Source organism: Atta colombica, unplaced genomic scaffold, assembly GCF_001594045.1.
Source record: "Atta colombica isolate Treedump-2 unplaced genomic scaffold, Acol1.0 scaffold12, whole genome shotgun sequence".
NCBI classification, from domain to species: Eukaryota; Metazoa; Arthropoda; class Insecta; order Hymenoptera; family Formicidae; genus Atta; species Atta colombica.
The window spans coordinates 6,799,360-6,810,378 of record NW_017259206.1 but is presented as its reverse complement, the minus strand read 5'-3'; the positions used below and the strand labels follow the sequence as shown (position 1 = coordinate 6,810,378).

Genomic DNA, 11,019 nt, shown 5'->3' with positions numbered 1-11,019 from the left:
AATATTAATTATTTTATTATGAAAAATGAATAATAAATAATTAATAAATAATTGAATAATAAATAATTTTGACTAGGCTTTTGGAATCATTGTGGACGTGGTTCTCTCGATAAAATACTGGTACCGGGTGGCCGGATGCCCGTCGGCATGACAACTTCGTCGTCGTGATGGCACAACAAATATGAATTGCGCTCGAGGTGGCTACGATCGTCGTCTAACATTGATTGTAATTATTTTCGCGAATCTCGCGAGTGCGTTCCACGGAAATAATGGGATTCTCGAGTACTGGAATCCGAATACGTGCAAATACGACGAGTACTTCGATACAGTCTCCTTGTCCTGCTTGCGATGCAACGCCAGCCGGAATCTCGTATCGACCGCGGACCGTAGGTGCATGGTTTGATTTTATCCGCTCGCTGTTTGCGATTTATTTCGCTTGTTCTACTATCCACGTGTGTGTGTTTCCCGCAGGTCTGCGATGCCAGTGCGACGAGTTAAGCGGAATGATCGGTTTCGAGAACGGCAGTCCACTTTGCGCCGCGTGCGGTCCCAACATGACCGCGACCGCTGACGGAAAGGATTGCGTCCTGCGCTCGAACGCGCCGTGCAAATGCTCCTCGAACCAAATAAAACGTAATCTCAGTGAATATTTTTAGCTGACAGTTCGACATTAGCTTGCCACTTTGCTGACACGACTGTCGCGTTCTGTCATCTATATTCAGAGGAAAAACAGAGTTGTGACTATTTATAGTTGACAATTATAAATTTTATATATGTAGAATTAATATATATGTAATTGTATAAACTATTTTATAACTATTAATTGTAATTGTAACGTAGTTTATTCAACTATAATATGTACACAATTCTAACACAATATAAAAATTTAATTCTATATTCTATATATTCTATATTCTATATTTATTTAATTCTATATTCATTTTTTATTATATAGGAATCTATTATTATGCATTTTTTATACTCTTGCTCGCAGTAGATCGAAATATAAATGGCGCACTGCTGGATGCTGTGCTCTGCGTAACGTGCATCCAAGGCACATATCCATCTGCCGATTGTTCCAAATGCTTGCCGTGCGGCAGCCGTGAGAACAGCGGCCACGTTAATTGCGTGTGCCCGAGTGCGACACACGTAAGATTAAGAAATTATTGTCTGCACAAAGATGACGTCACTGACTGGCCAGATATCAGAGGCACGTATCTGATGAAGTTCCGCAGCGAACACGTCGACAGTTATTATCTGAGAAGCGAACTGCAAGTCGCGGCGCACCTTTGCAAGGTGATGAGTATGTTGCGCGCAAAGATCTTAAATCAGATATCTATAGGCGATTTCTTATATTTAAGATCATCTTAAATACAGTCTTAAGATGTCATAAATCAATTATAAAGCCGCATTAATATCTTAAAACATTACTTATTAAGGATATAAACGCAACTTTCATATGTACACATAATTTACTTAAAAATATAAATGATAATAGATATATATCTTCAAAGGTGACTCCAGACACCTTAAGAAAAAGAACGTGATTATGAATACTAGTCTTAGAATTTCTTCTGAAAAAACATGAAAGAATACAATATAACGATAATTACGATAACGATAATTACGATACTATTAAAATGCATAGTAATCGCAAAAAGACTTTGTGATTAATGGTTTTCAGAAGAGAGATAGAATGGCATGCGAGCATTTGTCAAACATATGCGCCCTGACTCTTTATAGTGACGGTATAGCTTGCATGTTTTTTATGCATTCGCCCATGGCACCCGTATGGTTGTTTTACAATAAACAAGACGCAGCGGCGGTGCTGAACAATACAAGGATATCCGAGAAATATAGCCTCAGAAAAGGGGATAATGTACGGTACATTGTAGAAAAATTAGAGAATTATTATCAAAGTTGTTATGATAATAAGATGGTTATATCCAGTTAAATTATCAGTTAGATTTGGATATTTATCTTTAGAATACAATTGAAAACGAAATAATATATATATATATATTTTCAGAATACCATCCTCGATTTTACGATCGCAAGATTCGCATTAAACGGCAAATTCTTGTCCATCGGTAGACCGACTCTACCCTGTCAATTTCTGAGAAATGTAAGGTTTGGTGTAAATTTCAGCAAAAAATGCAAAACCACTGCTGTTGAATTACTCAACGCACAAGTAGAATTACTATCTCCTTATTTAGCGTTTAGAGAGGACAATAGATCATTTATACACGCATTGCCTGTGATTGTTAAGTCGCCAGATCAGGTATGGATCTCAATAATAATGATAATAATGATAAAATTTATACAATAATAAAATAATTAGATTTTTTACTTTGTAGAATATTAAAGAAATTTCGCATCAACAATTGGTACGAAAATTCTTTCTGGTCGACAATGTAAGCGGTTTCAAAGCATTACCGATGTTTATACACAGCGGATTCATAAAAGCATCAGACCTTTCCGTGCTTCGTTATATGAAATCTTTGACTATTTTGTAAGTCGCATATAATTTACGTTACAAATTCTTTTGTGATTAATCATTGTTAATTTTATTTTCAGAGTAAACGTTCAGAATAGAAAAGATCATGGCAAGATCTTCGCGCCCATTTTGATTGTAGAGTACGATGAGTTAATGTATCAAGATTTCCTTAACAATTCCGATGTTACAATAAATTACAAAGTTGCATTTGTGCTGAAGGATAACGATATAGATTATGATGTTCAGGTAAAAATATTACAGTGTTTTACTTTTCTTTTAAATACTATATATATATATATATATATATTTTTTTTTTTAGATAACTGTCGGAGTATTTACGGGAATAGCATTAATATTTTCCGGTATCAAGACATGGAATTATTATAAGCATAATCACAATAGCAATTTTAATATAGCCGTGTTATTGTGGTTTCTGATCTACAGCATGGGTGCGATTGGAAATGCAATTACATTTGTGTGCATTTGTACATGTGTGTATCTGTTTATCTTTTATAAAGCTCAAACTGTACCGTATGTTCTTCTTCCTAATGAAGATAGCGAAGGAAAAATCCGAACATACATTACCGTAGCATTTAGCTTTAAAGTAAGTAAGCAACGTAACATTTTATCTAAAATTAATTAACAGAAATCCAATTTACCACATAAAACTTGATGAAATTTATAAATTAAATTGATCATCAATTTTAATGCTAATAGTATACTGCAAAGAATTTATTGAGAAAAATCTCAGCTAGAGTTTCAATTTGAACCTCTCGACTATCCGAGGCAGGATACATAAAATTTAGCAGCCAACATTTTTGTTTCTTTCATTTAGATTGCAGAAATGATAGGATTCGTATATCAGCATTGGGATTTGAGCATCTTTTTCATCGACTGGGAACAACCGAGGACAATACCCGATCAACCGAAGTACGACTCTCCGCGTACTTCTTTACAGAAATTGTATTCCAACAGATTTCCAAAGAGCGAGGGTAAATCTTCGAGAATAACATCGGACATCATCGCGTCCAAGCGAAAGAGGAGATCACACAAGACGAACAGGAACACGAGCCCCAGTGAAATGTCCAAGTCTTCTTCGATTGAAAAATATACGCCAGATTTTTCTTCCATTTGTTCGATCGTGAAGTCGTCTTTGCAGGAGACAACCGAACGCAGTTATATACACGATTTTCCGATCAGTGTTTGGAGAACTTACTTCATCGCAAACGAGTGGTACAAATTGCAAACTAGAAGAAGGATAAATGTAGCATTGCAATCGATTTACACTCTGTGTTTCCTGCAGGTCAGCTGACATAAAAGAAATTTAATTTCATCCACAACACAACAAAATCTGAATAATTACATCGTTTCAGATATTCGATTTGGAATCGTGGATGTTAGCGACACCAGAATCGACCGTTGCAAATACATCCTCCGAAATGGAGAACAATTTTACGCTGGAATTCGCGATTTGTACATTCATGTACATATTTATATATCTTTTACAATGGTTCGTCCGATTTACGTTTTACGAGAGATACATTAGAAACAGACTGCAGAAGTTCGTAGATCTATGCTCGATCGCGAACATTAGTGTGTTCATATTGGCACACAATTATTATGGCTTTTATATTCATGGAAGGTAATTTAAGTGTGTCTTACAAAATGAAAGAGATAATTAATAATATTGCTTTTGATAGATCAGTACATGGATTTGCGGATACTGATCTTTCTACCCTGATAAATGATCTGAAAAAGGAAGAAGACGATTTATGTGCGCACAGAGGCTTGGTACCCGGTACAACAGACCAGACTTTTATATTATCGTTGACCCACTCATTTAAATCATTATATGATGAACTCATGAAGCAAAAAAACAACGTATGAGATTGTTTGTAGAAAAAAAAAGTATCACTGTTAATAACATTTCATTTATTTTCATGCCTATAAAAGAGAAAATCTTGAATTATTATATATTATTATACTGTTTTAAAGTAAGACTACCATACAATTTAAAAAAAATTATTGTACAGTTTGTAATACATTTTGCACAGGGAAGTGTGGGAATTTTAAAAGGAAGCGACACACCTTCTAGAAATTGGAAACAATTATTTGAAACCAGGTCAAAAATTAGGCTCTTCCTAATGCAATTTCTGGATCACTGCTTGGAAAATGAAGATTATATAATCAAAGAGCAGCACATATTAGAAAAATTAGGGGACGTTCTTTTTGTAAATGCCAATGACAAATCTGTTTTTTATATTGGTACTAGAAAATTATTTTATAGATTTTATAGATTTTTAATCAAAATTTAATACAGTTTATTTTATTAATTTAATACAATTTATTGTCATTTTAACGAAATTAATTTTATTTTTGCAGATAACAATTATTCCTTCAACAAAGTGGTGCTTCATGGAAACGAATGGTTATTAGTGACATTTGAAATTACAGTGTTTGCCTTCTTTTTGGCGTTGTATAATTCTTACATTTTCGCTTGTATAGCAACGGTTGTCATATCACAATTATTCTTAATAATCATTAGATGCAATGTTAAGAGAAATCTCTGCAATAAATCATTATTGGACAAGAGATTCCTAATGTAACTGTGATAAAATTAAACAATAATTAATTAAACAAATATTAACTAATACATTATAGTTATTACTTTTATAATTTATTTTCGTAGCTTATTTAGATATCGTTACACTTTACTATTTCTTACTTCCTTGTATTACATTCATATCCAAAGCGAACACTAATGATGACCATTTCCATGCTTGTCCCCATGATGTCCATGTCCTGAGTAATCGATCCCAAAATATTGTTCAACAGCGATAGTTATGAGGAATGCTGGTATAGCAATTCTCCAGCCTCTCGTTACACATATTAATCCGCGTATAAAAGGCGATGCACTTCTTTTGTAGCGCCACACTTGATTTCTCAGCCAAGGATCTCTCAATCCTTTCTTGGCTAATTCTTCTTGAACATGTTTCAATTCTGGTACATCTTCCACTTTATAAATATCATGGTTGGGTATTTGGTATGATGGACCGTGATGGTGTGCGTCGTGACCTCCCATCTATAAAAAATAAATAAGATAATTTTTTTCATTAAAATATATATGTATTTTAAAAATTACTAATTGGTTATTAATATCTTTGTTATTTACCAGTCAGTAATAAATCATCTAAATATTCACTTTACATTGTATATCAATACAAAAATTCTAACATTCTCCCTCACATGTAATAATTTTTATAACATTATGCCGTTCAATAATACATTTCATTTCTAATTGCATAGTTTTCATAGTAGCCATTTTTGAAACAATAAGTTGTTCAATGATCATAAATGATTTCTCTAATTACATGTTTTCAGTTATAGTAGAGGTTAATTTTTATCACTCTAAGATTAAATATATGCCCAAAGAAATCACCCTAAATTAAAACTATGATACAATAGAAAACGTTTCGACATTATTATAAAAAAATATTTATTATCACGTACATTGTGAGAATGTGGTTGATATTTCTCGAATTGAAATTATGTAATTTATCTCCTTTGGATTATTTTGGACAATTTTGGAGTAACCAGCTGATTTTAAATCCCAGAACTATAAATGTAATATAGATAGACCAAATATATAGCTTGTGAAAACGTGAAAGTGTATCTTAAAGCTGATAGTATAATGAAAATGCTGACTGCTTTCCCGTGATAGTCGGAATTTCGGAAAACGGAATCTTGGAAAAATAAATACGACCAATCAGATTAGCGCCTTACGAATGCGGTAAACTTAAATGATTCTGACCGGTCACATTACTTTTCTGATATTCCGTTTCCTAAATTCCGACTATCTAATTCCACTATGGTTTCGGTCATATTCCAACGTTCTGCGGTTCCAATCAGTGATGCGAATTTAGGGTCGCTTGCAGCACAGTTACTAGCATGAAAGGGGAGAGATAAGAAGATACATACACTACATGAATACACATATCCGTGTTTACTTGCGCATGCGTGTCCGTCTATGCTCTTTTCATGCTAACCGTGTTGCAAGCGGCCCGGAATTCACATCACTGATTCAAACTAATCTATTCTGTGGTTCCGACGATCGGCGTGGGTTTGGTGGATGTGGCGTGGATGTTAAATTTATTTATTGGCATGAAAATTGTATGAAATTGATTATTACGATTAATCGTTGTAAAGAAAACGCTGCAATCATGTTGGTGCTGTTCGAGACGTCGGCAGGTTACGCGATATTCAAGGTAATTTAAAATTTGTCAGAAATGCCGAACTTCCTAACCTAAATGAATGCGCACGTGTTAGCCTCATTTTATTTCCCAGCAGGAGTATCGCGTATACAATGAAATTATTTAATATATAATATTCATTTGGAATGAAAAGTTACTTTTTAAAAGTAACAAGTTATAATTACTCGTTACCGAGTAGAAAAAATAACAAGTTATCATTACCCATCAGAAATGATAATGAAATCGACATCGAAACGATGTCGATTTAATACTTTCGACGTCGAATTGACATCGATTCTATTATCAATGCTGACTGGATAGTTATCGATTTTTAAAAGTAACTCATTACAATTATCATAGACTTGAGAAAATAATTTTTCGTTTTTTTTCCGTTATTTTTTTTTATCTACGATCGCCAATCACAGCGGACGGAGGGGCTTCTCTAATCTCAAGTTATGCACTGTAAAAAATTGTGTAAAATTACAACTATTACAGTGGATAATTTTGAGATCCATTATAATAGTTGTAAATGTCCACACGTTTGTAAATTTACAATATGCAAATAAAAATAATTTCATTGTAACTAAGTAGATTGTGGAAGTACAATTACAATGTGTATGTGTTACAGGATAATGACAATACATTTCTCATTGTATATTATTATACATTTAACAACAATACATAAAAAATTTCTGTTATATTACATAATATTATTAAAATTTGGATAATTTTTAAAAAAATATTCAAAATATCCTGCTATTTACATAATTTTCAATATAAAATAAGATATATTTACACAATAAAATTTACATAATTTTTGTGGACTTACATAATTTCTGTAAAATTGCATGATTTTTTATATACACAGGCCTAATCATGTAATCTATTTTACATCTATTATATTATAGATGTAAAGAAATTTTTTTTTACAACGTAAGTGGCTTGTGTCATATCGTGTTCAATCATGTACAAAGTAACGATAAAAATGACTGTAAAATTTGTTATAAAATTACTGTTATAAAAAAATGTAACTTCGTTATCGTTACCAAAGAAAAAAAAGTAACACAGTTACCAATAAAGTTACCAAGAAAATAACTTGTAACTGTAACTTTGTTACAACGAGTTACTTCCATTCCCTGATAATATTATGTATTGTATATTATAGATTTAAATTTGTATATTATAGACAATTTGCTTGTAGATTCTAGATGAAAACAAACTCGCTCAGTCAGAAGATCTTCACAAGGACTTTGAGACTCCTGAAGCTGCCAGTAGATTGTAAGTTTTTCTTTCAAGAATCTGTAGGTCTATTTTTTTTTAGCTGAATTACTTTTTATATTTAAAGTGAAATAAGTATATGTTTTATGTAGCAAAAAACAAATCTATCTCTCTTCTTAGCCCACATTGTACTATTTTATTTGATGTATCATGATCCTCATGTATTTTTTGCTTTACAGACTTAAATTAAAATACTTTCACAAGTTTGAGGACACCACCGAAGCATTATGTGCCGCTACGGCGCTTGTAAACAGCAAGTTATCCAAATCTTTGAAGAAAACGCTCAGAAACTGCTGCATCGAGGCCCATGAACAGCTGGCGGTAGCCGATGCCAAACTAGGCTGTGCCATCAAGGATAAGTTGCAGTTATCCTGTGTAAGCAATACGGCAGTGCAGGAGTTGATGAGATGCATCAGAAGTCAATTGGATAGTTTGATAAGTGGGGTGACCGAGAAGGAGAGGACGGCCATGACGCTGGGTCTGGCGCACAGTCTTTCCAGATACAAACTCAAGTTCTCACCCGACAAGGTCGATACTATGGTTATACAGGCAGTGTGTTTGCTGGATGATCTGGATAAGGAGCTCAACAACTATATAATGCGAGCACGCGAATGGTACGGCTGGCACTTTCCTGAGCTAGGCAAAATCGTAACTGACAATCTTCAGTACATAAAGACGATGCATATACTTGGCCAACGAGAGAACGCTATCAAATGTGATCTGTCAGATATTCTGACAGAGGAAGTCGAGGAGAGAGTGAAGGAAGCCGCGGAAACCTCAATGGGCTCAGAGATCTCGGAATACGATGCTGAACACATGCAATGCTTATGTGTTGAGATACTTGAGCTTCATCAATACCGATCCCAGCTGTGCGATTATCTGAAGACTAGGATGATGGCATTAGCGCCAAACCTCACAGTTCTCGTCGGCGATTTGATTGGTGCACGTCTAATATCTAAGGCTGGTTCTCTGACAAGTCTTGCTAAACATCCAGCATCTACTTTACAAATTCTCGGTGCAGAGAAGGCACTGTTCCGTGCTCTTAAATCAAAGAAGAACACACCCAAGTATGGTTTAATCTACCATTCACAACTTGTCGGACAATCCTCAAACAAAAATAAGGGTAAAATATCCAGAATGTTGGCAGCAAAAGCATCTTTAGCAACAAGAGTTGATGCTTTGGGAGATACTGCAAGCTTCGAACTTGGTGCGGAGCACAAAGTGAAATTGGAGGCACGATTAAGAATGCTTGAAGAAGGAAATATCCGTCGGATAAGTGGCACTGCCAAAGCAAAGGCTAAATTTGAAAAATATCAAGTTAAGAACGAATACATGCAGTATTCAACATCTATAGACTCAACACTGACGACTAAGAAGAGGCCATTAATTGAAGAGATTGAAACACAAGAAAGCGAGGAAATGCCTAAAAAGAAGAAAAAGAAATACAGCACAAGTTCTGAACAAATCAAGGAGGAAATGAAGGAAGAAGAATCGCAAACGGAAATAGAATCGATTACTATACCGAAGAAAAAGAAGAAACATAGTCTAGAACATAATATAGAACAAGGAGAATTTTCTGGTACTCAAAAAATAGAATCCGATATTCCGAAAAAGAAGAAAAAACACAAATTAGAATCCAAAACAGAAGACATTGCAGAAACATCTGATATCAAAGAAGAAGCGCAAGCTGAAGCGGATTCAGATATCATATCGAAGAAAAAAAAGAAGAAAAAGAAAGAATCAATTGAACTTGAAGAAGCAGCATCTATAAAAAGTGAGGAAAAATATGAAACAGTATCTGTAAAAAGTCAAGAAACATTTGAAGGAGATGTTTCAGTTGAAGCTGGAATAAGTGAAGGTAACTATAAAAATAAAAATGCACATACAAGATTTCGAATAAATATCGAATATAGTAATTGATTTTCAGTTTTTATTTTTCACTATTAAATATCTTGATTTGGCTAGAAAACAATTTAAAAGTAATATTGCAAAAAATGTAAACATTTAGAAAATATATAGGTTTAAATCTCTCTTTACAGCAATTACAGCAAGATATTTGAAGATTTTTTTTTTAACAGATTTCTGTAATTTCAAATCTGTAATTAATCTTCTAATTAAGTTCTTCTTAAGCTGTCATTGTTAGACTCATATAACTAAGCAGACTTTTATTCATGGGTTAAATAAAATAATTCTGACTTTTATTCTATTAAATTTTGTAATAAATAATAAAATAGCCGTCCAAATAAGAATTTATTATTTTATTATTTTATTTTTATTTACAGAAAAGAAGAAAAAGAAAAAGAAAAAGGAAAAAGAAAGCGAGGAGCTGCAACAAACAATAGTATCTGCTGAAGAGGTGGAGGAACCAGTTTCAAGCGAGAAAAAGAAAAAGAAAAAAAAGAAATCAAAGCAAAATTAAACTTGTATAGGATATGCAAAGAGATAAAGCCGTAGCATAAACTTTTGCGTAACACATAAGACATAAGATGCTTCTTCTTTGATACTAGAAGTTTCTGATATATCTTCTGTTTTTGATTCTAATTTGTATTCTTTTTTTCCGAAATATTGATTTTTATTTATGCAGAAAAAAGGCATAAGAAAATCAACCACAATTAAAATCCTTCATTTCATATTATGATTGATTAATTTTCTTGCTTTATGCATTATATGTCATATAAAAGCGTTATACAAAAGTCTGTGTTGCGGCTTATAAGATAAAAAATACAAATTTCTACATTAAATTTTTATGTATATACAGGATTATTTAACATGATTGTCTAGATTTCCACTTATCCAATGTTTTTTTGCCTTAAATATTCTTAACCGTGCCTTCAGCTTATCTTGTACTCTGCGCTAAGCTTGAAGTTTATAGTATCTCAATTAATTTTTTAATATAGATGTAGAAGAACAATTATAGATATATGATGCCTGTCCTTTTTAGCTAAATTTCTTGGACAGTTCATCTTTTTTTTCTCTAATATTATATATATATAT

General features: G+C 33.2%; 3 protein-coding genes across 4 annotated transcripts; 2 read left to right on the top strand and 1 right to left on the bottom strand.

Moving 5' to 3' along the window:
* Positions 1–181: 181 nt before the first annotated feature.
* LOC108694455 (meckelin) lies at positions 182–5,108 on the top strand. Its single transcript, XM_018203971.1, has 13 exons — positions 182–386; positions 472–633; positions 995–1,296; positions 1,685–1,879; positions 2,030–2,281; positions 2,358–2,512; positions 2,578–2,743; positions 2,817–3,101; positions 3,333–3,800; positions 3,871–4,139; positions 4,198–4,378; positions 4,552–4,762; positions 4,880–5,108. Exons 1-13 carry the CDS (start codon positions 182–184, stop codon positions 5,101–5,103), a joined length of 3,075 nt encoding a protein of 1,024 aa, XP_018059460.1. The 3' UTR covers positions 5,104–5,108.
* On the bottom strand, positions 4,841–6,144 carry LOC108694457 (NADH dehydrogenase [ubiquinone] 1 beta subcomplex subunit 3). Of its 2 annotated transcripts, none has more exons than XM_018203974.1 (2): positions 5,670–5,870; positions 4,841–5,579 (listed from the first exon to the last, which is right to left on the bottom strand). In XM_018203974.1, exon 2 carries the CDS (start codon positions 5,577–5,579, stop codon positions 5,256–5,258), a length of 324 nt encoding a protein of 107 aa, XP_018059463.1. In that variant the 5' UTR covers positions 5,670–5,870; the 3' UTR covers positions 4,841–5,255. The 2 variants fall into 2 exon arrangements, with proteins under 2 accessions (XP_018059463.1, XP_018059462.1); XM_018203973.1 differs by lacking the exon at positions 5,670–5,870 and adding an exon at positions 6,008–6,144 and having other exon boundaries at positions 4,845–5,579.
* A 411-nt stretch (positions 6,145–6,555) lies between these two features.
* On the top strand, positions 6,556–10,655 carry LOC108694456 (nucleolar protein 58). The gene is made up of 4 exons (XM_018203972.1): positions 6,556–6,762; positions 7,949–8,025; positions 8,205–9,883; positions 10,308–10,655. The coding sequence occupies exons 1-4, from the start codon at positions 6,670–6,672 to the stop codon at positions 10,442–10,444; spliced, it is 1,986 nt and encodes a 661-aa protein (XP_018059461.1). The 5' UTR covers positions 6,556–6,669; the 3' UTR covers positions 10,445–10,655.
* Positions 10,656–11,019: the final 364 nt, after the last annotated feature.

What these genes read in the sequence shown, in the direction of transcription:
- LOC108694455 (XM_018203971.1), top strand. Translation starts at nt 182, where the DNA reads ATGAATTGCGCTCGAGGTGGCTACGATCGTCGTCTAACATTGATTGTA. An exon ending in TCGCGGCGCACCTTTGCAAG is followed by an intron (nt 1,297 to 1,684) that starts GTGATGAGTATG and finishes AATGGTTTTCAG; the next exon opens with AAGAGAGATAGAATGGCATG. An exon ending in GCCTCAGAAAAGGGGATAAT is followed by an intron (nt 1,880 to 2,029) that starts GTACGGTACATT and finishes ATATATTTTCAG; the next exon opens with AATACCATCCTCGATTTTAC.
- LOC108694457 (XM_018203973.1), bottom strand. Translation starts at nt 5,579, where the DNA reads ATGGGAGGTCACGACGCACACCATCACGGTCCATCATACCAAATACCC.
- LOC108694456 (XM_018203972.1), top strand. Translation starts at nt 6,670, where the DNA reads ATGAAATTGATTATTACGATTAATCGTTGTAAAGAAAACGCTGCAATC. An exon ending in CAGGTTACGCGATATTCAAG is followed by an intron (nt 6,763 to 7,948) that starts GTAATTTAAAAT and finishes ATTTGCTTGTAG; the next exon opens with ATTCTAGATGAAAACAAACT. An exon ending in CCTGAAGCTGCCAGTAGATT is followed by an intron (nt 8,026 to 8,204) that starts GTAAGTTTTTCT and finishes TTTGCTTTACAG; the next exon opens with ACTTAAATTAAAATACTTTC.